The 24508-nt window shown below is 45.3% G+C and overlaps 1 protein-coding gene across 7 annotated transcripts in view; it reads left to right on the forward strand.

The window, feature by feature from the left end:
* sema6a (sema domain, transmembrane domain (TM), and cytoplasmic domain, (semaphorin) 6A) overlaps nt 1-24508 on the forward strand; it is a 155498-nt gene that overhangs the window by 65949 nt on the left and 65041 nt on the right. For 3 of the 7 annotated variants that reach the window (XM_061816769.1, XM_061816768.1, XM_061816774.1), the window contains exons 2-3: nt 12142-12288; nt 12850-12967. In XM_061816769.1, the coding sequence (XP_061672753.1) occupies nt 12189-12288; nt 12850-12967 (218 nt within the window). In that variant the 5' untranslated portion in view covers nt 12142-12188. Of the gene's footprint in view, nt 1-8053; nt 8107-12138; nt 12289-12849; nt 12968-24508 lie in introns of those variants that run through there. The other 4 variants (XM_061816772.1, XM_061816770.1, XM_061816771.1 and 1 more) reach the window with 3 other exon arrangements.

Below are 24508 nucleotides of genomic sequence, written 5' to 3' on the forward strand. Positions count from 1 at the left end.
ACTAAAAGCATCGCGTTAGCATGAGCTGACAGTTAATGGTCAATCGCTGATTAGCCTACATGGCTAAGTAGCCTAATTTAATGGGTTCAGTCTCATTCAGAGAGAGTTTCTTAAAAGCTTTTGCACGAGGTCAGTAAATATCAAGGGAAGATTTCAGCGAAAAGATTTCGAAAACCTTTTATGTGGAAAGGAATGCTTTCATATTTGTTTGCTTATTAGGTGCAGTTGGAGAGCGCACACCTTCACTGTAAGGTCGTAGCAGAATCAAAAACAACATCACGAGGGAAGGGAAAAGAATGTATTAGATGAGAGAGCGTTTGGATTAAAATACAAACAAAAGCAAAGCGTTACTCCTGTCAAACAGCAGAAAAGGTTAAATAAAATTGATCATTGTATGAGAAAAAAGTCCCAGTAAAACAACCATTCAAGGCAACAATAACAAAACATACACACGAGTACGTGTATCGATCATCGCCACACTAAGGCTTGTTATGAGGATATCATGAATACAAACACAGCACTCGAAAAAATATTTGATAAATAAATGCAAGAGTTAAAGAGAAAAACAGTTCATGTTTACTTGAATAAATGCAGATTGTGACAAAATATTGTTTAGTCAGATGATATATTTCAATTATTATCACCAGTAAAATTTGAATGAATTTATTCAAATATTTCCAATGAAGGTGAGACCAACGACTCATATTTTTTAATCTCACTTTTCCCGCCATATTCCTCATGCCTGCAAGAATGTTCATTAATATTTATTGGAAGCGTTTGGAGGAGCAAACGACACGGCCGGGCGTTTTGTGGATCCACCGGCCCGCTGGCCGCCACCTCGTCGCCATCGGCTGAGCGACGCTCTGCTGCTTCCCTCCGACAAAATGCCGCGCAGAGATAACGCCGTCTCCGTTCTGCATTACCGTTGACAATCGGCGCAATCGGGAGACGAAACAAAAACCGTCCGTTATCAGCGTCACGTGCTAACGCGGAGCGTAATTGAATTGAGCTACTTCCACCCGCGATTATGAATCCCGTATTAGGTTTGTGGGGGGATAAGTGAATAAGGCGTCTGGTTGGAGCGTAGAAAGAGTCGCCGAACAAGGTGCTGTACAATAAATCAATAGGACAGATGGGCGAGTAATGAGAGGAGGCTGAGGAAGTGAGTGCGAGTTGGAGGCTTCACTCTCCTGTGGCCTGCCTGCGCATTACCTTTTAAAGAGATTAGCATCACCCCCGCTCGCAGCCAATGGAAGCGGAAGGCCCCGGCGAGCTAGCTAGCAGCCACTCACTTAGCATAATGGAACCTGCATGAAATTGAAGCGCTGCACACGACAAAAGGCCATGAACAAAGATGAAATGATTTCAAGTTATGCTCAAATGAAATCATGCAGCATTGTGGGGATTTTAGGCTGCTATCATTTATGAGATGATGCAGTACGTCGTGACTCGCGTGTCTTGTTTGCGGTCACGTGAACGTTGAACAGATGCTGGACTCATGATGTTTCTCGCCTGTTCCTCAATGACCGGGGGGCATGAAATGTTCTCAAGCAGCGGTCCTCGAATACAACACCTCCATGGCCTCCACAGACTGAGGAAAAAATATTTATAGTTTTATTTTGTGCCTTGATACACAAAGAAACTGCTTGTCTCCATCACATGAAAGAATATATTAAAAGTAACGCCGCAAGATGACAAAGGAGAGTTAAAAAAAAATAATAATAACTTCTTGGAGAGATACTTTGGAAAGGGAAAAAGGCCAAACTGCAACTTCTGAGAAAAAGTCAGCAACATATGAGCGACAATATCGGCAGTCTTACCGAAAATGGCTTTAGTGTAGCAGGTGATTCTCAGGCGCAAGCCTCTGCTTCATTTGTCATGTTATTGCCTCACGATTGAGGCAATAACGCCTTCATAAACAAACAACACTCTCTCTTATCAAGTGGGATATTTATGCAATGACTGCGGACAAAACAAATGTAATATATAGGATATAAGTGACACGCTTTTGGTGTCATGGCCCAAGATAAGACAAGTTGCGCTACATTACAAAAGGACTTCAGAACATTCAGAAAGAGATTTTACCACCCTATTAAACGTCAATTTCCCATGTGGAAAAGTCAACAAAATTCAGCCAAAAGTTTATTCATGACTTTTGAATCCCCGTTCGGCGTCCTCTTGCCCAAAGTCGGCTGGGAAAAACGTCTGCTCGCTTGAGACGATGACAATGAAGATAAGCAGTCCAAAAAAAAAAATGTGGATCGATATACGAATCCCTGCCGTGTATCAAACAATAATAATAGCCGCATCTGCTTGCCACGGAGTCTTTTGCTCCTGGTGCGCCACGAGCGGACGGATAATAAAACCCAATTACACATCTGAATCTTATAGCCGCTGTATGGATTACACATTTTTGCCCCGAAATCTTCTCAAACCCGCAGACAAAAAAAAAATTACACGATGAGCCACTGCTACATTATCGACTCGGAGTCCTTTCTCATTTGCAGCCTGTTGGGGAAAAACAGGAGGCTGTGAATATCCATCTTATTCTTCTATTGTTTTATTGATTCCTCATCTTCTTCTATTTAAGTCAAACCCACCCCAAGAGCACACGCTATCATCCCTCGGTTATTTCTTCTCGAAAAAAATATCCTTCCAAATTTCTGCAGGGCCCTAAAGGAGAAAGAAGTCCATCACGAGTCTTCTTCCTTTCTGCAAGGTAGTACACACACAAAAAAGCATTTTATGGCTCATGCATTTTGGATTAGTAAAAATGTAACCATGGAGAGAAATGGAGTTCGCTGTTATACAGCCCCCCCCCCCCCCAAAAAAAAAAAAAAAAAAAAAAAAAAAAAAACAAGCCTGAGCACTGTGGATTGTTGCTGCGTTTGGCATGTGACATTTCTCAAACAAGTAGTTGGATCTCGGCCACCCGTTGAGTGTGAAATAAAGCAACCAAGTCAATCTTTTCTCACCTGCCCGTTTCCGAAAAGGCAATTTTGCCACACTAATTTTCTCCACCATTGACGTATCCGAAACTCGCTAATTTGAGGCACTACTGTGCAGAAACATCCACGTGACCCACAGCGCGACGCCACTTTAATCACGTTAAGTAGATGGACGCTGAGTTTTGGTGGATGCACAGAGTTAGCTAAATGTTGGCTTTTGATTGGGGTGCCAGGAAAACTGATTTTTTATCAAGACAAGAACTAGGGCGTTGAAAGGGTCCGAGAGTTCGTCATTCTTGGGGCATTTTGACAAATGCCTGTCACAGACATGTCAATAACCCACCTGGGAACGCTTAGCTATGAACAAAAAGCCTCATAATTCTATTTTAACACACATTATGGTACAATTCAGTTGAATCTGGTACCGTTCATCACGGGGACGTGACACGTAAGCGAGATATGCATTTCAGACCCTTGACAATGAAGTGAACTGGGGTTTCGCAGCTGGAGGTTCTCCACAGGGCGATGCGGCATCACCCGAGGGAGTGTCACAGTCTGCCTTGAAAGGACTTTCCCAATGAAACTCACCTTGTAGCGTGTGACAGCTTCAACATCCCCCCCGACCACCCTCACCCACTGCCGCGGTCTAAGTGGCATTTAGCCCGCTGACATTCGGATGTTGTTTCTTCTTCTCCACTGGACCTGGCCAGGGAACAAATCTCTCAGCTCACGCGTGCGTTTTTTTTTTTGTTTTTTTTTTCCTGGACAAGGATCGAGCTCGCGCGCACCGAGGTGAACTGTGAACTCAAGGCATCGAGCGAGAGAGGAATTCGGATCAAACGACAGTGAGAAAAGGCCACATGCGACCGAGCGTGAACTCATCTGCGACGCTTTTCGCATTCTATCGGCACGAGCGGGCTGTGACATTCAAATCGGCAAGCTATATTCCTTTTATGAGAGAGTTGAAGCTTTTGAAAATGTGGCATTTCGCATTGTATGATAAACGTCTTGAAATACAAAGCTAGACCAAACTATGAGGTTCCTCCGGAATGGCCTCGAGGTCGGGTCCGTCCGTCCGTCCGTCCGTCCAACCCATTTCCAGTTCAGGTTTGGGTTCGGGAGAGACAACCCGGATTTCGCTCATGAAAAGCATAATTGGAGGCACGATCATTTTCCGTCCTAATGCGATCTGTGACATACCGAGCGGTCCGCGACGGCGACCAATCCGCTACTGACTGCTGAGCAGTTCCTGGGTGAGCCAAAATCAGCCGGGCCAGACTCCAGCTCTCCCATGACCGAGTGGCAGGAAAATGTACGGATGAATGTGAGAAGTGTTCCAGATACCGCGATGGATTCTTCAGCAGCCTCGTTAGTTCCTGACCTACTTTTAATTTGAAGTTCACAAGCAGTGCAGGTTTGTTGTGCTTTCTGGTGTGATGTCGGCGCACATTTTGGCTTTTTTTTTTTTTTTTTTTTTTTTGTCCCTTTTGTTAAACTGCCTCAAAACATCACACTGCTTTTTCTAGTTTAATCATTAAATGACAGATTCATGCACAAACTGAATGTTTTTAACACCCCAGAGGCGACGTTATTAAAACAGTGGCTTATCTCCACTCCGTGAATGTCTTTTTTTGAGGCTGCTATTTGGCAAAGTTGCCACTGCGCCTCTCTTCTCTTGTTCCTTGTGCTTCCCTTGAGCCTTCTTTGGCTCCCTTCCACAATCAATCCATCAGGCCTTAAAAGAGAGAAGTCTGTGCGTCGGGGGCCTCCGTTTCAGTAAATGGCCCGACAGCGACGGGGCGCCTCATTCATGCCTACTTCATTGTCTTTTTTTTTTTTTTTTTTTTTTTAACAATCAAACCATGATGGATTTTCATTGTCCTGATGTTGACTTGCAAGCAAAAGATCTGACGGCGCTGAAGAATTACGGGTGAGGATGTGTGTCTGTGTTTGTGAGCTTACTGTAGTTTGGATGGCGGTTCTTGCCGCTGCTTCTCGGTGCGAGTTCCCGGGGTGTCTCTTCTCTTGGATCCATCAAACGGGACTGACAAGTGGGGGGAAAAAAGCCTTGGCTCCGGTCGGGAGTCTTGACGCTTGGACGCGTTCCATGTTAGTGGATCAGTGCCTCCAAGTCTCAGTGTCTGTTCTGTGCAATCTTTTCCGTTTTCGGCTCTTGGGCCCAATTCAGACCTCACATTAACATGCACGTCGGCCCATGCGATCAGTAAGAGGACAGCTTGGAGTGAACTTTAACTGCAAGAAAAATGCATCGGGGTTGAACGTGTACTTGTTCTGGTTCTAGCAGCGTAGACACTCTCTGAACCCATTTCCGAGCTGCACCAAATCATACACCTCCAGATCCGCGTAGCTCTGTATGCGCCTGAATTCTCTCAGTGAGCGCCATGGCTTATTCCCGAAACTTTTAGAAAAAGCAAAAACAAATGACCATCTTTACAAGTCTGGACACACCTAGGAAACAAAAATCACCAACTGACTGCGAATGACTGACCAACAGTTAATGATTTATGCTTGGCTGGCAACCTTTCCGCGATCGATTAGCTACGAGTCTGCGAAAGGATGGGACCAGTTTGCGAAGGGCCGAAGACCAGTCTGCCATTAACTCGTGAGCGCTGGGTGACTGACAGGTGAACGATCCAGCCTGTAACTCGTCTGGTATAATAAACTCGAGGTAACTCGAGGGTGACGTGGTAACTGTGACCCCTCAAGTGGGAGAAAATCGATCATTTGTTGACATCGACTGCATGTCAGACGAAGCCGTTCGAGCGTTCACAGAGCGAGCTGCGGCTTTGCATGTTTCAAACGCTTGCCAAATCTCAAATCAAATCAAAAACAACAAACATAACTCACCAAATGAGATACAGATGGATATAGATATGGAACACCTCACGTCAAGACATAACTTTTGCATTCTGTTCGTCCGCTGAGTGAATTTTCAACATCTTGAATTCATCCGGTTGTCTTCCGAAGTGTTTCGAGCAAGGCGCTACGTGACTAAACGACAGCTGACCTGACAAGACTCGAAATCATCCGATTTGAGTCTGGCAATCTGCAGTACGCGGTGTACTTTCGTCGACTTTTGTACTGCTGCTACGCTGCGATGAACAGGCTGACTTTTCTGGTGTTAGCTGCACTTTCTTTGCTACATGCTATCTACAGTCTAAATCGAAGCTTTTAAACCGTTTTATCGCTTCACGAGAAAGCAAAGAAATAGCCCAAATGGTCGTTTATGATTTTATTCACAAATAGGTGCCATGAAAAGTACTGGCTGCCCATGCACGTTGTGTGGGGGCTTAATCAATTTATGATTTCACTTCCCGATACCACTACAGTCGCTTTCTCAAGTGTAGAAACCATCAATATTTGTCATTTGTTCCACACGCATCATCTGCAGCGGATCAGAATCCAGATTCATCTAATAACATCTAATAATCACGCTCACTTGAGATGCTGAATATTAAATGTATGTGCGGATTGGAAGGATGTGTTTTGCTCTCACCGATCAGAAGACGGGAAAATGATATTGTTGCCAATTGGAGTTAGAATTTTGAGAAGGAATTCAGCATGTAGATGTAGGAAGGGAAAGGCGCGAACCTCGAAGCAGCTTTTCACTGCTTTGATTTGGTTTTTTTGTTTTTTTGTCACGAGCACGAGGGTTTTTGGGTTTGGTTTTTTTTTTTTTCCCCTACCTGTTCCTCCAAATGAGGTCTACATTTCAGTCATGCGTGGAGGCCACGTTAGCGCAAAGATGGCCGCTCCGTGGGGTGCGCCTGTCATCCGTATCCCCCCCCCCCCCCCCGCCAAATATAAACACGGGCACGCCGTCTTCGTTTCAACGCTGTCAGGCGGCCTTTACCAGAGGCTGCCATTTAACTATAAATATGGAACTCTTCCTTTTCTTATACGCCACGAAGGAAAAAGGAGAATACGCTGACATGTCCCTCTTGTCATCAGTAATGAAAGTATGAAAGTGTACGTCCGATAATACTCAAATCACTTCTTCCCGATATACGTATGCTCGTCGAGACGTTTTATCTTCAAATCTGCAGAAAGTGATGCACGGTAATGAGATGAAATGGGAGTCGGTGTCACGTTTGATTAACTGTGTAAAAGGGATGTGAGTGATCTCGAAAAAATTTCATAGGATTTGGTGCAATTGTGCTCCGTAATGAGTAGAAAAACGAGATTTTCTTCGTTGATTGATTGGCTTGTTGGGTAGCAGGACCGTTTTGATTTCCACGGTGCTTTGAATTCTCTTTTTATTGTTAGCCCCGCCCCTAAATGCAAACGGTATGGTCCTCTGTATTCTTCCATGAACCATGTACAGCTTTCGCCTGCCTGAAATCGTTCTCTCCACCGCCAAATAATCACGTAAAAAATGCGCTCATTCCCATCTTTCTTTTGGTCAAGATTTATGAACGCAGTCATTAACTCATCTTTAACTTTGCAGCTAACCAAAAAAAAAAAAAAGACAATTGATGAGGAATAGATTGTCTTTCTTTGCAGTAAGTAGCCAGCTCATATGTGATTAACACACAACAATTTTGTTGCGTGATTGTTACGGCGGTAGCTTTAGAGCGTTGGCCTCACAGTTCTGAGGACCGGGGTTCACATCCCGGCCCTGCCTGCGTGGAGTTTGCATGTTCTTCCCGTGCCTGCGTGGATTTTCTCCGGGTGGGCACTCCGGTTTCCTCCCACATCCCAAAAAAACACGCTGGCATTGCCCCAAGGTGCGACTGTTGTCTGTCTCCGTGTGCCCTGCGATTGGCTGGCGAGCAGTCCGGGGAGCCCAATAGCAGCTGGGATTGGCTCCAGCTCTCCCGCGACCATTGTGAGGATAAGCGGCGTTACTGCTCAGGAAAATCAAATTAAAATCAAGATGGTATGGTCCCATCTTCTTGAGTCATTTAATGTTAACCAGGAAGTTGGCTGATCAAACAAACAATTGAAGAAAGAAATGCAATTTTTATTTTTTTTTTTTTTCCCTTTTGTTAGCTGAATTTCTCTTTTTGTTGATTGAGTCACAATCGGGGGCGTGGCCAGGCCTCCTCACCTGCTAATTAGGCCTCGCCTGTTTCTCATTGTCAGTTGGCAGTTTGTCGTGGTTGATATTACAGCATCATCATCCTCATCGTTGTAGGTACGCAACTTTGGTCAAGTTTTGCCTCGTAGTTATCGGACCTCGTTTCATGATTTTTGGACCTTGCATTTTCGCCACCTGTTTTTGTGCTTCTCTCTTCGCCGTGTATGACCACCGACAGAATTCAAGTTCCGTATTTTCCACAGTATAAGGCGCACCTAAAAGTCTTTCATTCTCTCCAATGCCGACAGTACGCCTTATAATCCGGTGCGCTTTATATACATGGATCAATATTGCGCCTTCAGTCCAGCGCCATCTAATGGATGCTTACCGCAATCCCAACCTGTACTGTAGCGTTTATTCTTTGCGCCTTATAATGTGGTGCGCCTTATGTATGAAAAATGTTTTAAAAGAGGGCATTCATTGAATGTGCGCCTTATAATGCGGCGCGGCTTATAGTGCGGAAAATACGTTACCCTCGAAAATCACGTCCCTGCCTCGGAGTCCTGCCATTGGGTCCTACCCCTTGCCGCGTGCTTGTGACAAGTCAGGATGGAGTACCTCAAATAAATAATGATATGTTCTTGTTGATCTGCATTATTTTCCATTTTCCTAGCAAAAACGGCGTGTTTAGCAGGAATTAGTGTGTTGGAAAGTTTTTAGCCGTGTGTTCAGTTGTCCAAGTTTAGTCTACAATTAAAAAAAAAAAAAAAAAAAAAACTTTTTTCCCCCTATTAAATACTTTCTAATCCATGTTTGTGCGCAATTTGGCACACATTTTCACCATTTGTTTGAATGACCGTTATCGAAATGTGTGCCGGCGTTTGCTTCCTTTTCCCAATTTTACCGGCTGACCTCGACAAACGTTTGCAGCTGAGCGTCAGCGTTAGCGCATTAGCAACCAAAACATCATCAGGGCTCGTGATGTGTTTACTGTCAAAGCTCGTTTCGGTGGCCCCCGTGGGGCTGCTCATTTTGGGATGTAGTTAGAGTCAATGTTATTCCACGGACGGCTCGCCAAGGTTTGCCCAAGATGGATTCTTGTATTTTTACAACCTTCTGGAGGCCTCCTGCCGGCAATTAGCTTGATTAACACGCGCTACACCCGCAATTATTCTCTCATTCACACACATTTGGACTGGTAGAATGCCACCTACGTGGTTATAGTAGCTGCGATGTGAGAAAAGTGATGTGAGAGAAATCCCCCCCCCCCGCCCTGCCTTTTTTTTTTTTGTATGTAGAAAAGAAATCTGCAAGTTCCACTTGTGGATTTTCTGTAATTTACTGCCACACGTGCAGTCCTTGCGAGAGTGTGCGCTACAGTAGCTTTTCAGACCAAGATTTAAAGACACAAGGAAGCAATTTCTCCTCGCGCTGTTGCTGCTCCCGCGCTGATGAAAGCGGCCTTTGAGTCTCACTCCAAGCCATTTAGTGCATCACAGTCTTTGTCTTTTCTTTTTTTAATTTAGTTTTTCAACATTTTGTATTCCGCACATCCCGTCGGTGCAAATGGAAGATAAAAGCTGATTAATCTCCTGGCAGTGCCGTTAAATCAAAGTCTAGAACATATGGAAGAAGCAGCTTTTCCCAGTTTAAGATCTATTTCATAATGATCAAGATGCCATCTGTAGGAATATTTTTTTCAAGGGGGTGGGATTCAGCGTCTGTACGACAATGTCGCACCCCGTGTCAAGAAGTCAGTTACGGCAAGGCTCACAGGTCAAAGTTCAGAAAATGTCATTTGGCGCGTGAGGGCCAGATCTATATATATATATATATATATATATTTTTTTTTTAAACCATGCTTTTCATGTATCCTTCCTTAGAATAATGAGAATAATAAGAATAAAAATATTACAAGAATAAAGTTCCAGTTTTAAGAGAATTTTACAATGTTGAAATAAAAAGGTGGTCACATCACAAGTGATAAATTACAGTTAAAAAAAACACGTCAATATGAGAAAATATTTATGTTACCTCTTTAGTCACAGTCCTTTGCAGTAATTTTTGTATTTAATATTTTTGGTATCGTTACAGTTTAGTTACTCTAGTACTTTTTGTCATTCATTCTTTGAATAGAATGTCATACAGAAAAAAAAAAAAATCACAATTGCACATGAATAGTGTGTCGGTATCCTGGCAACCACAATAATTCCAAACTTTTGGTTGTTCGCATCGCTTTATTTTCATAAATCTATTTTTTTTTTTCTCCTGGTATTTTCTTTTTTTTTTTTTTCCCCAATGTAAATTGGCTAAAAATGGCGGCAAGTCAACGGGGTCACCAGATGATTTGACCGTTTTTCACGTGCGGCGTCGAAGTTGGTGGACGAGCAGCGGCAGGAACGCGGGCGAAGGTTCCCCGGCTTTTCCGAGCGTTGCTATTCTCCTCGCTGTGAATCGTGTTTTCATCCGTCTCTTCAATGAGATTCACAGGAGCATGAAGGAAAAGAGAGAGAGATCCCAAATGAAAAGTAATCCCTGCCCTCTCTCTCTCTTCTCTCTCTCTCTCTCTCTCTCTTTCTCCCCATCTTCTTCCTGCCTTTAGTGAAGGATAATTCGAGTTGGAATAAACAACTTTTATCGGGGTGAAGTAAATCCAAAGGGACTCTTTTATTGAATTCTTCGACCCAGAAGCATCCTCTGCGTTCCCAGCCACGTCTCGACCCTCAAGCCGGGGGAGGTGCGGGTGGGGGTGGAAATCATAATGCAAATGAAACGCTCGCCGCTTGATTAGATTACTAACGCAATCATTGTCCCGTTTGATTTATGGCTGTAATCTGTCGCCATAAACGACGGGAGGCACGTCTGGGCTCGGAGCGCGTGGATGTATGCGCTACATATGAAATTGCGTGAGAGAACGAGCTTGTTGGCGATGTAGCGTTTATGTAATCAAGTGGAACATCTCAGGTAATTCAGGAAATGGGACAACAGAGCAGCCCAATGTTTGAACGGGGAAGGTAATCATTTGGATTAAAAACATAAATGCTTGTTTTTCATGGGCAAATGAACAACGATTAAGTGGAAATGGCAACTCTGTGAGTGGTGCAGGTAACAATTACGGGAGGGAATTGTTAAAAATGTCGCCATTCCCATTCCGCCATCGACACCGCTAATTGATCCGATTCCTTATCAACCCGCTTATCGATTGTCACTGGGCGAGGACATGAAACGATTGTTTACTTTAACGCCTTAATTGCTTCACTTTTGCACAATTGCATACGCATAATGCGTTTATAATCTCCTATCTTCCCGGGGGGGGGGGGTGAAAATGAATACTTTTCAAAGTACGTGTGTCACAGAACCAAAAAGTTGAATCCAGTTTTTGCAAAGCTAACCGAATCCCTTTGGAAGTTGTCCAGTTCCGCTCTTATTTGTCGAGAGGAAATGAAATATTTGGATTTTTAAAGCCAGCTGATACTTTCTTTAAACAACGACACTGAGAACAGTCAAGGGGGAGCTTCTGACTTTTTTTTATCACTCCTGCCAGGATATTTTTTTTTTTGTTCCCACTGGATACCTTTCCGAATATATCAAACTTGAAATGAAATGAATCGTATTTACGTTGCTCCTTTTGCTGTCAACTTGATCCAAAGTTCCAATTCTTTTGTTAAGAAATAAACCTGGCAAATCCACAGGAGTCGGGGGAGACACCCACTCCCCCATTAACCCAATCGCGGTCAGGAATGAAGTGCTGCCCCCCCTCCTAAGAGGAAGCAAGCAAAGAAACTATTCCTACAAAAGGAGAAATTATTTTTTTTTTCAATTCCCCACCCCGACTTTTCTACCTTTTTGTACGATGTTAGCGCCGCAGTAAGGAACGAGGCAAGTGTGTTTGTGGGATGACTCACAAGTAGGAAATGATGTACTTGCCCCCCCTGCATGCGCAGGTCTCGGCACTACTTGAGAGCAGGTTAATCTGCCGTCGCAATTGGAGAAAGCTCCTCTCTGGCCGACATCGAGATCTGACGCGCGTCATCTCGCTAATCCACTTCTGCTTCTTTAATTTGCAATACGGCTCGCGCGAGTCACGGAAAATGTGCCGTTTTCTGCGGGCGAACCTTCTTTTCAGCTCCGTTGTGGTTTCCGCCCCAGCAGGCTGAGGAACATCCGCACCAGAGGAGCATCAGCAGAGTGGCGCGACCATGAGGTCAGAGGCCTTCCTCCTCTACTTCACGCTACTGCACTTGGCTGGGGCGGCCTTCCCCGAAGACAGCGAGCCGATCAGCATCTCCCACGGCAACTGTGAGTAGGATTCTGAGCGTCGAATGCAGCGTTCGTTCCCGCTTTTGCGTGGCGATGCGCCTTGCATGCTTCACTCGTGGAGAAGCTCGAGTAAAAAGGCCGTTTGTGGGAAATGTCACATCAAAAATAGCCCATGAATGGGAACGGAATATCGACACTTCAATCACTGATACATTGCGGAGGACTTTAAAGACAAATTGAGCGGCCGACACGTGCAAAAGTTCAATCCGCTCTTCTTCCTTGGATAAATACAATCGAGGTCCACGGAGAAAAGCTGAAAGTTCGAGTAGGCAGCCAGACGTCAACCTGCTTCTGTTTAGTCAAATAAGCGCTTTCATCCCGGGCCGCGAACAACAGAACAATTTCATGCTACAGTGGCGTGCATTTTAGTTTGTATTTATTTTTTTTTCCCCCCAGCATATAATTTAAGGCCGCGAAGCGGCTTTGGGGCGAAACAGATGTCGTGACATTTGATCCAAATCCCGACGGTGCGCCAAACAGAAACTTCGGCAGTCACTGCGTCAAAAGTGTCTGAGCTCTTGTCTTTTTCCCCTTTTGCAGACACGAAGCAGTACCCGGCCTTTGTGGGCCACAAGCCCGGCAGGAACAACACGCAGCGCCATAAACTGGACATCCAGCTCATCATGATCATGAACAAGACCTTATTCATCGCTGCCAGGTAGGCTCACAAACGTCGCCGCAGCTGCGATCGTTCTCACCGGTCGTCCCGAGTCTGACGCCGACGGCCGAGCAGGTGGCCTGCCAATCCCGAAGTGGAAAGTATCCAAGTATCCCGGAAAGTATGGCTTGAGGACTCGTAAGTCACAAGGGGTCGATTGCAGCAAAGAGCTTTTGCTTTTTTGATTTCCGCCTGCCTTCGTGCTCGGCGGCAGCGATGTTGTTTCAGCCGATCATCGGTTGACGAGGGAGTTCTGCTCCTACGGGGACGACGTGACCGAGTTGCAGTCGTGAACTGATAATTGCAGTATGCATGTGTATGAAAAAGACTTCAAGGCCATAAATCGAAAGACTAAGAACGGTTTATTGTGCTACGTGACGACGTCGCTAGTTCATTGCGCGCCGTTCGTCGTTCATGGACTTTGAGACGTTGGGCCGCAGAGCCTCGAAATTCCTCATTCATCCACATTATTACAAGCAAATTGTAACAAATCATCGACATCAAATCAATCTTTTTCCCACACCCAAAAATATACAGAAAAAAACATTTTACAGAGAATGACCTCACGTTAACATAAAACAAGATGGGGAAAAAAATGTAAAAATGATAAATGAACATTAAACGTCGCTTTTGCCGTTAATCAAGATTCTTGACGGCTTATGAAAAACGGAGCAGGAGTGATTATTCTTCAGAAGGCTAACTAGCGATTTTCGTACATTGCTACAAGTTCTGTTTTCAATTTGATGGTTTTTCTGGTCTTTCTTAAGCAAACTTCAGCACTTGGAACTTTCGTTGGCTTCCCAATGAACAGTAAACACGCAACAACAACAAAAAAAAAACCGTCCAAAATGCTTCCAAATAAGCGCACCTTCCCCAAAAAAGGAAACTCCGTACGGGATGCTTTCTGTTGCCAGCTGATTGGAGGAAATTAGTAGCCGAATCCTGCCGGCAGGCGAAATGAGCTTGCTGCCCATCATTTTCAAAAACGAAGGAAAAATATTGTAAAGTAGGCAAAGTGATTGCTGTACAGCGAAGATCCCGTCCCTGTATTCAACCGTCTTGTCCAACGCTACGCTACTGTATTGAGTCATAAAATGATCAAAAAAACCCGTTGTGACTGTACATGAGTTGAACATTGCTGCACCTCAGTCAGATCAATACAAATTTTGCAGAGTAAAAACAGCGTCAGTCACAGGAGGAGAGCAATACATTTGGACCAGATCCAGATCACCAAACGGGGACTTTGGACTCCGGCAGTGTCTTGGGAGTGGAAGGCTCCATCTTAGCTGAACAAAAGTTTCCATATTCAAGTATACGACAAGGCCCTGTGGTATAAGCAGTGTGACACTCCATCCATCCATTTTCCTAGCCGCTTATCCTCACAGGGGTCACGGCGAGTGCCAGAGCCTATCCCGGCTGTCAACGGGCAGGAGGCGGGCGGCATACACCCGGAACTGGTCGCCAGCCAATCGCATGGAGACAGACCAACAGCCGCGCTCACAATCACACCTAGGGGCAATTTACAGTGTCCAATTAATGGTGCATGTTTGCTGGGATGCGGAACGCCCGCCTGGAGAAAAGCCACGCAGGCACGGGGAGGACATGCAAACTCCGGATAGGCGGGGCCGGGACTGAACCCGCGACCTCAGAACTGCGAGGCCGACGCTTTCCAGCTGAGCCCACTGTTCCGCCCGCAGCTTGACGCATTTTTCTCTTTCTTCTGTACAAAATCATATCTACAGCATGACCATGTGTCAGTACTACTCGGTGGCCTTGGAGGTGTTTTTAGACGTTTCCTCTTTTATCTCAACAACAAAGGACACGTGAATTTTTATTTCCCGGCCACTGAAAATGCGGAGACATAAATGTCACCCGCTTTGTGCTTGGGCCGGTCAATGTCCTCACCTGAGGGGTTTTTTATTCCCGTCCGAGTACACCCGCGGCCACGCTTGAACCGGAGCTGCACGCGATGCGCTCTCATCGATTTTCGTCCTCTGTCTCTCTTGTTCGCGAGCGTTTAGGTAATCCGGCTCCACCTCGTGACACAATGAGCAATTAGAGTGTGCGGTTATTATCATATGCAATTTCAACTTTGCTTGCTGATACTGAGGTGGAATTAAAAACGCAAAAAAAAAAACAAACAAAAAAAAACCCTCTTGCTGTACTTATCAGCTTGATCTGATTCCCCCCTTTGGGTAATCGAGTTCAAGCCTGACTGCGTGAAAAGAAACAAGGAGGGGGGTGTTTTGGTTTTGGTTTTGGGTTTGGGTTTGGGTTTGGGTTTTTTTTTTTTTGTTTGTTCTCAACCACGGCAAAGGAAGTGGCCGAGGGAGACGGCTGCTTTTCGACGTATCTGTGGTCATTTGGCAGAAGTGTCTATGATGTGTGTAGGGAAGGGCGCCAGAGACTTTGGAGCGCCTGTCGCCCACCTGCTCCCAGCGGGGGGTTTGTTTGAGGGCGTGCGTTGTCCACTTGATTACACTGACCAGTTGTTAAAGGGATCAGGAAAGGGTTTGTCTTCTTTGTGCTTTATGAATAGGCAATAGAGCAGGCCAACATTTAATACAAAATCGTCAATTGGATGGCGACGATCATAAAACCTTTCAAAACTTTACTGGCGATGTTTTAACTTGTGTTCATGATTTTTGACTTTTTGGCCATGTAAATTGAATTTGCACTTCAATGGTTTTCACACTTTTCCGTATTGACGATTTTTATCGGATCGTTTCAACGCTCAGAACTGCCACATGTCTTAGGTCAAGTCAACCGCTGCTAATATGAAGATATAAATACAATAAAATCTGTTGGTACTCTGGTGCTATATAGAGTGGGCGCCCACTGATTTTCGTGACAGACAATCAGTATCTATCACAAATAGCGAGCATCTCCAAATAATTCACCGTCCCTTATGATTGCCATGACAAGAAAATTAAAAGCAATGAACTCTCCGAAGAAGCGGGATATTGGGCAAAAAAAAAAAAAAAAAAAACAAGTGGGGGGTTAATATGACTAATGGAGGAGACGTTCTGCCAACGAAATTGTCAATAGGTGAATTTGCGAATGCCGAACTGCGAGTTTTGTGTACTACCTCAATTCACTTTGCGACATAACTCAGAGAAAACGCTCTGAATGCAGAATTCGGGTCATATTCCCACGGCGGTGACGTTATCCAAATTTGTGCGTAGGTTGAAATCGGAGGACATCAAATGAAATCAACCTAAAAGGACAACACTAAACAATTTGCCGTTGTCATGGAGCGTAACTCGATCTCAATCGAGACTTTCTCGCCCCCCTCGGAGAATCCTGTCGTCTCTCTTTGCACGAGATTTGTCCCGGTCCTCCAGTTGCTCCTACATTTCCAGTGGTATGAATTTTAGGTTCATTGAAGACTAAATTGTCCCAACAGCGTGACTGATGACTGACCGGCAACTAGTTCAGGATGTGACCGCTCCCACTCACCCCCGACCGGCGAAAATGAATGGATAGAGGGCTGTAACCGTCAAAACACGGACAAAGCCAAAGAAAAAGCGAAACGTATTTGTGGAGTTGGTCAAAATTGTATTTTGTGTGCGTCCAGACGGTAATTGGGCCACATGGCCTGGGGTGTGCTCGACCCCGGATTTAACCGGAATGTCTTTCGGGGGATGAGCGACCCGCGCGGACGCGTAAAGCGCCGTCTTGGTGGGGCTGCGTTGCAACTGGATATCGGGGAACAATTGAGTGAGAGGAGAGATGATCGACGTTAAAGTGGTCAGCCAGAACAGCAGTGTATAGAAAAAAATAAAATCCCTTTCATGCAGTCGTGCCTCCAGTCAGTGGTTGGTTGCAGATGGCCTCTGCGAAGGCCGTCCAAAGCCCCACATTTATCTTTTTTTTTTGTTTTACATTTTTTAATGGATGCACACACTATTGAATCCCTTTGGCTCGCTTTTTGATGCTGGCGACCAATGAGCAAGATCCCTATTACGACTCTAGCAACTGATGAAATTGTCAGTAGACAAAGTGGCCCGTGCGCGGCGGAAAAAGAGTATTTGGCCAGACTGAGTCACAGATGAGCTGATTGATATGAATACATTTGCTTGAAATGTGTTGATCTGAGGATCCTCCGTTCACATGGCGCGTTAAAGTTGAGTCGCTCGTACCGTTTTTTTTTTCTCCAAGATGTCTAAAATGTCATTCGGCCCCGTCAGCTTTTAAACCACCATTCCGAATTCGGGTCAGGGATCATTTATGGCCTTAATAATGTTCTGAATCGTAGTCGGCGCCAGAAAGGAAGAAGTCGGCCCTGATGAGATGCGAGGCCTTCCAGAAAGGACCACGGCCTTTGGACTTTTTCCTTTTTATCTGAGGGCCGGTAGTCCAGAAAATTCCGAATTCAAGCAATTCTACAGTCAGACGCGTCGGTTGCTACGTTTAAACCGACCATTTAACTTGGCCGTATACGTTCCCTCAGGAACAAAATCCTGATACTGAGGAGGGATACATTGATTGATTTAACAAGAGTGAAGTCAGAATTTTATGCCAACGACATCATATTTCTAATGACTGAAGTCCGAGCATGACGAGAAAAACTACATCATTTTACACAAATAGCTGTACTACTGTATTTTCCGTCCGATAAGCCACAACTTTTTTCACACGTGTTCAACCCTGCGGTTTATGCGGTGACGCGGCTAATTTGTGCGGTTTTTGTAGCGGCCGCAAGGGGGCCGTCGAGCGTGAGACCGCTGGAATAAACGTGCAGAGGAAGTGACTTTTACCGGCCCCGTTTGCACTGTGCTAGTGTTAGCGCCGTGCTAGCGTGTTGCTGCTGTGTTACTGGCGTGTCAGTGATATTTACCGGTGAGTTTAATTTTAACTGGCCCTGTTAGCGTTAGCGCCAGTGCGTTACTGCCGTGTCTCCGTGCTTTTTAGCAGTATATATACCTTGTATCTATTTTTTTACCGGCCGTGTAGGTACGGCGTTACCGTGGCGCTAGCGTTAGCGCAGCAGCGCTGGTGTTAAACTCGTTGTGCACCATTTTTCTTTGTAAATATCTCGTGTTTCAATGTAGGCACTTGTGGCTTTTACACAGCTTTTACACCAAATGATATTTCCTTCCCAAATGTACTGGGTGAGGCTAAACCAGGTGCGCTCTGTAGGCCGGGAATTACGGTGTGTACCGGTACAGAAGAAAATGTTTTTTTGACGTAGTGTCTCAAAATCACAGATTTTCACTTCATGTGGGTGGATCTGTATGTTACGTATGCGCTGTGATCAACAAGATTTCACCGCGCGCATGTGCACACCCGCTGGCCGCAACACAAAGTACGCGGCCCGTACAATCTCCCGAGTGTAAATTCGAACCGAGGGACGATTACGTAAATGCGAGGTGACGTGCCGGCGTACCTAACGTTGTGGCCGTGGAGCGTACGTGCTCTGTCACCGGCGCCGTAATTCAGCAGTAAACTGCTCCTGATGCAAGATTCCTCTCCCCGGCGCTCCGTATTTCATGTTCAAGGTACACGCTGCGTGACATTCAGAGGCAATTCATCACGGACCTGCAGGAGATTTACTTTGCTAGATGTGCACTTGCGTGTGTGTGATGCAGCTGTGGCCGTCCACTTTTAAATCAAGCAAGCGCTCTGATTCTAATCCATTTACCGTGCTGCAGTCATACAGCCACCCCCACCCCAGCATCTTTTTTTTTTTTTTTTGTTAATCAGATCAGAGTGTGTCTAGATGCTCCTGGTGGTGGTGATTTGTGTTCGAGCTTTGCAAGATTGAACAATTTGGGATGTTTAGAATCCCTTGTGTGCAATAACAGTGTGCACAAAGGTCAAAGGTGAAGCTGGAGAAGAGTTTGTTACAAAAAAAAAAAAAAAAAAAAAAAAAAGAACATCAACACTGAAAGGCAGATTTAGGGAGGTCTGCAGTATTTGCCTGCTCGGTGTCATTTTGACTTGCAAATGGTCATTTTTCTCGTCTTCAATGGAGACTTATGCCCGATTTCAAAATACAAGAAAATCAGCATGTTTAAAAAGTAGTAAAAAGAGTGATAATGAACTAATTAAAGTAGAATATTAGCTCCAAATATTTAAATATCGGGCTAATTTGACACATTAGTTGTATGTGGCAGATTGGGATTAAATGAAAAGTTTTCAGTGAAAATAATAGGAAAACTTTTTTATTTGTATTTTATTTTCTTTTTTTGCACAATTTCCTCCAAAAGAAATCATAACATGGTGGTTCTCGAGATGTGGTACGAGGCCCAGTGACGGGCTCGTACACGGGCTCCCTCGTGCTCCGCTTGTGAAAGAATCACTGAATTAATTTCTTTTTTCCCAAATCAAGTGCAATATATTCAATACAGTTTTTGAAACTTTTAAGAACAAAACATTTTCCTGAAAAATTTTCAAACTGTTTTCAAACATTTATGACTCCATTTTTTTTATTCTACTTTTATGTGCAATATATTTCAAATGAATCATTAAAGTAAATTTTTCCCCTGAACTGTGTTTAATTGCAATATAAATGTACAAATTCTTCATCATGTTACGATGGCTTCTAATAATTTGAAATATGCTTTGAAAGCATAAAATTCAACAGCCTACGAGGCTGTTGAATTTTAATGCTGGTCATTAAGGTGGTGCTTGGAGAGCCAATTACTTTTTGGAGGTGATACTTGGCGTAAAACCTTCAAGAACCAGTTGTGTAATTTATACATCCATCCATTTTCTGAGCCACTTATCCTCACGAGGGTTGTGCGAGTGCTGGAACCAATTCCAGCTGTCATCGGGCAGCAGGCAGGGTACAACCTGAACGGGTCGCCAGCCAATCGCAGGGCACACGGAGGAAGACAACGGTGGCACTCACAATCGCACCTTGGGGCAATTTGCAGTGTCCAATTAACGTTGCATGTTTTGGGGATGTGGGAAGAAACTGTAGCACCCGGAAAACTCCCACGGAGGCACAAAGAGAAGATGCAAATTCCAATTGAACCTCCTCAGAACTGCGAGGCCAACGCTCTAGCGTGCTGCCAGTTCATACCTTTCATAGCACATTTTTTTCCATTTTATTTTCTTATTTTTGTGACAAAAACATAGTGCTCTTTATAATTGTGTTTTGGACTGGCTATATTAATAAATGAGCATTTGAAATCCTGCTTAAAAGATGCTGCTGTATGTGCTATTTTATTCTTATTTTAATTGCCCCCTTCGAGGCAAAATGAATTGAAAGTTACAGTTTTTATGTGTGTGTGTGTGTTTGACTGGATAGAAAACGTGCAACTACTCCTCAGTTTAATAGAGTAGTATCAACTTTTCCTTCCGAGTTAATTTTGTAGTGGTTGGAAGTCCGGTATGCGTTTGTCCCTGAGTCAATGAGCCACAATTAGAGGTTGCTAACACGCTGGTATTCCATCCATCACTGGCAGGTTTCAAATATTCACCTTTGGTAATGAAAAGGCACAGCTTGCTCTTAATTAGAAGCGGTGGCGTTACGCTTTACAACATTCTAAACTTTCTTTTTATTGTGGGAAAACCCGAAGGCCGTCTACCGTGGGCAAAGCGACGCAGGGCGTGCGCGAATGCGCTACTGCGTAGCCTTGGCGGGCCAGCCAGCGTACCGCGAGGGCCAATCGTCGCCATTCCCGGCGCTCCGTTGGCCCCTCGCTATGGCAACGGCGAGGGACGGCGTATGGTTGCCGTTGGCGCCTTCAGGCAGCTCCAGTGTCCAGATCCTGTTAAAAGCCACTAATGACTGGGATTACACAGCGGCCTCCACGTCAAGCGGGACAACAAAGCTGACGCTTACAATAGCCACCTGGGATAAAGTTGGGCGCGTAACGCGGCGTCGTGAAGTCATTCAATTCTCGATCGGCGAACCTACAATTTTCCGCCTCCGGCCGTTGTCGGGACACGCCCCCACATCCTGCCGCTCCAATCGGTGTTGCTCACATTTCCTGTAGCATATCGCACGACTTGTCGGTTTTAACCTGCTCCCTTTGCGCAATTGGCATAGTGTTGTGCGCTGTAATAGGGACAGGGCGTGGAAGCGGACTCTTTATTTTGAAAGGCAGCACGTGCTCTGGCATTTAGTTATCTTTTCCCGTTCTTTTCAACGCTATTTCTGATACAAGGAATTGGGCGTTTAAAAACGTTCATGGCGATGCAGTTGAAGTGTTGGTAGAAGATCTGAGAAGCAGAGGAAGTAGGCTGCGTGTTTTATTTTGAAGCCACACTTATTGGGTGGCTAGAGGAGATCACTTCCTCTTGTGTTTGTGGCTTCTGAGTGTAAGAGATTTGAGGGTCTTTGTGAAGATTTGTGAATATGTTTATAATCATTTAGAAGACAGAGAGAGGATTAAACCAGGTTGAGACCAGCCAACGTGTGCGTCTTCTCATTCATCATACAAAAAAAAAAAAAAAAAAATACACAACGCACAGAAAATATCTCTTGTTCTTGGTTTTTGTTTGTTCTTTGTTCTGAACGTCGCACCAGGGCGGCACCGACAGCCGGGGGACCAATTCCTTGTGTGTCGTTACACGCGTGATTCCGATACATTTCTACACGTATCGATATCTCGTTCGTCGTTTACTGCAGACTACGGAGACGTTCACAGTGGTCGAGCGAAACTCTTTTGCATTTCTGCATTCCACTTCTACTGCTACCTGGTGACCAATACGTGCATAATATAAAAGGCTGAAATGAATTAATCATGAGGCTGAAAGTGTAATTCTTTACAAGCCATTGAATTTTGTTCTAAGTACGTTTTTATGAAGTACAATATTTTAGAACTTTACATCCTGCGGTCGATTTATATCAGGCGTTTATATTGTGAGCGAGTCCGCCGTGAACCGTTGTCCAACGTTTTAAAGCCTTTGCTGTAAAACGGACGTGCCCGCCTGCTCGAACTTCGGAGCATTCGTCGGGCGATATTTTGGGATTTGCATTATTTTGGGAAGCTGTGCTGGAATTTGCTGACTTTGCATCAGTGTGACGACTTTAAGCCACTTGTTGATGGAACAGCGATGTTACGTCTACCGTGCACGTGATAGACTAATCCACTCCAACAATTAGACACTGGCGCCTCAGCTCAGCAAAATCTTCATTTTCTTTTTCAATCTCTTCTCTTTGTTCCCTCCATGCCAAAGTCCTTCCCCGCCGACGCTCCCCAGCTGCCACAACACTCGCGGACCTCCAGTCCGATGCGCGGCAGTTGGGAACGGGGGGGGGGAGGTATTCGACATGTGTCATACGAGTGGGGTGTCTGATGTTTTGCATTCCTCTGTCGCGCATTCCAACGGCGCCTTTGCATAAAGCGCCCTTGATACGAATCAATCCAGCCAGCCGGGCCTCATGCTCAAAACATAGCCCTCGCCCCAGTGACCCCCGCGACTCACTCACACATAAGCGTACCCGCAACTGTTCCAAACGGAGGAAAGAGCGACCTGGCCCACTTTAAAGGGGGGTCGAGTGAACTCTGGCTGGTTGTATTTCATGGCACCGCATCAGCCGGGGCCCCTCGTATGCCCCCCCCCCGGGCCTATTCACGAGCTCCACGCTACACCGCGGGGGCCCGCCGGCTCCCGCCGGCTCCCACCGGTCCCCCTTCTCCAGTCCACTTTGTGCTGAGGATTTGATCCCGAGAAAGCCAAAACAAAGCACAATGGTTTCTTCCCCCCCCCCCCCCCCACCCGTGATCCACTTATGAGAAATATGGGCGAGGGTGGGCTGGATGTGACGTGATTGCCAGTCGGGGTTTCTCCTTCAGAAAAACAACATTGTTCGTTCCCATTGCTTTGCTAATGTTGGGAACCGAGGAAGAAGAAATGCTCGATGAGCTAGCGATAACAACTGTAATGTTACACTTTTTTTTCCCCCCATGTTATTATTATTATTATTAGTTTTTTAGCATGGCTGTTTTTATGCTGGCACAAGACGGCGCTTTGGCATTCTCTGAATATGTTAATGCTCTCCTCATTCACATTCCTCCGTGTCCTCCATTTTCTTCACGTCCCCCAACATCTCAATCCATCAAGATCTCATCCGCGGTTGTCTTTATCCCGCTCAGTTTATGTTAGTTATTGCGCCGCGTTGTCGTCTGCCTCGTTTGAAAAATATAAAATCAAATAAAGCCCGCCGCAGACTGCAGCGATCTGCTGGGCAAAAAGTCACTTGAGACGTAGCGGATAGTGTGATTTTTTTTTGTTGCGTTTTCTGCCTCAGGAGGCCTTGAGACGCATATCTAACGTGTTGGATATGATTTGATGGTCTCGAACGGCATTTTGCTCAGCAGATAGCTCCACTATGCCACGGGCTTAACAAGCCTCTGAAAGTAACAAGCACAAAGTTCAGGTTCGGCTTTCAAATGTAGGGAGCAAAGTACAGATGGCGGGAGTGTAGTTAAGGAAGTATCTGTACTCTGTTACGTCCCACTACTGGCAGCAGACGACATGTGATGTATGCTAATTGTGGTTTTCTCTCCCCGCCATGCCAGAAGGAGGATATTTTTACAAAGACTCAGCAGACGGATCTCAGAGCAACTTGTGTGAAGGGCATTCCTCCGCACAGATCTTCAGTCTTCTCACGGCTTCGTGTCCACGTCGATCCATTGCAGGCGCCCACTTGTCCCCCGTCTCGCTCGTCCTCGCTCCCTCCTTCACAATAGTCGAGTATTTGTGTCTGACGGAACATCCGCATGCCTGTGCGTCCAACTTGCGCATTTCTGCTTGCTGAATTTGGGGAAATTGGAAGCCCACGAGTGAGTCGAACTGGCAGCCGACGGTTTTTTTTCGCTTCTCCCTTGTCAAACACAGCGATGGTTTCATTCCTTCTGGGGGGGGTTCCTGGGATCAGCGTCAACACATTTTTCTGACGTATTCACGGGACCACTCATCCGGTGTTTCCCACCCAATCGATTGAGCCATTTTTTGTTGACTCACAAATCGTCCCTTGGGCCTGTTTTGATGAACACAAAGCCATTAACCTCTCGTACGAATGGCGACGAGTGGCGACACGGGTCGATTGCGCCTCCTGCCGTCTCGTGCAAGAGCGACCATTTTGCCTGTCACAGGAAAAGGATCAACGAGAACAAATTTTTAGTTGACAAATAGACATTTCAAGACTAATGAAGAGAAATTGTATCATTTCCTATCATCAAAATCAACAGTCGCTCATTGTCTTTTGCTGCATTTCCCCGTAATAGCGCAACAGTTTGACTTTAGAAGTCAGTGATGGCGTCGCCGTCGACTCACCTGACTTTGGTGCACACCCCAAAACAACGCTAGCGTGGTTGGTGTGACGGTTTGAGCGCTTCCCCCCGTGCTGAAAAGTCCCCCTGGGATTAATGCGCATGCGCGTAGAATTTTTGTACTTTTTCCAGATCCGTGGCAGTCTGAAACGTCCCCATCCATGCTTCTTCCGTGTGTTCATTTAGCTATGGAGATCTCACAAAGCCCAACAGAGTACAGAAAAGAAATGCAAAGGTATTGTTTATTTATCAACCGGAAAGCACGTTCCAGCATCGAACAAGAATCAACAGAGGATTGCTCGGGTAC

Source organism: Syngnathoides biaculeatus, chromosome 4, assembly GCF_019802595.1.
Source record: "Syngnathoides biaculeatus isolate LvHL_M chromosome 4, ASM1980259v1, whole genome shotgun sequence".
In the NCBI taxonomy this organism is placed as follows: domain Eukaryota; kingdom Metazoa; phylum Chordata; class Actinopteri; order Syngnathiformes; family Syngnathidae; genus Syngnathoides; species Syngnathoides biaculeatus.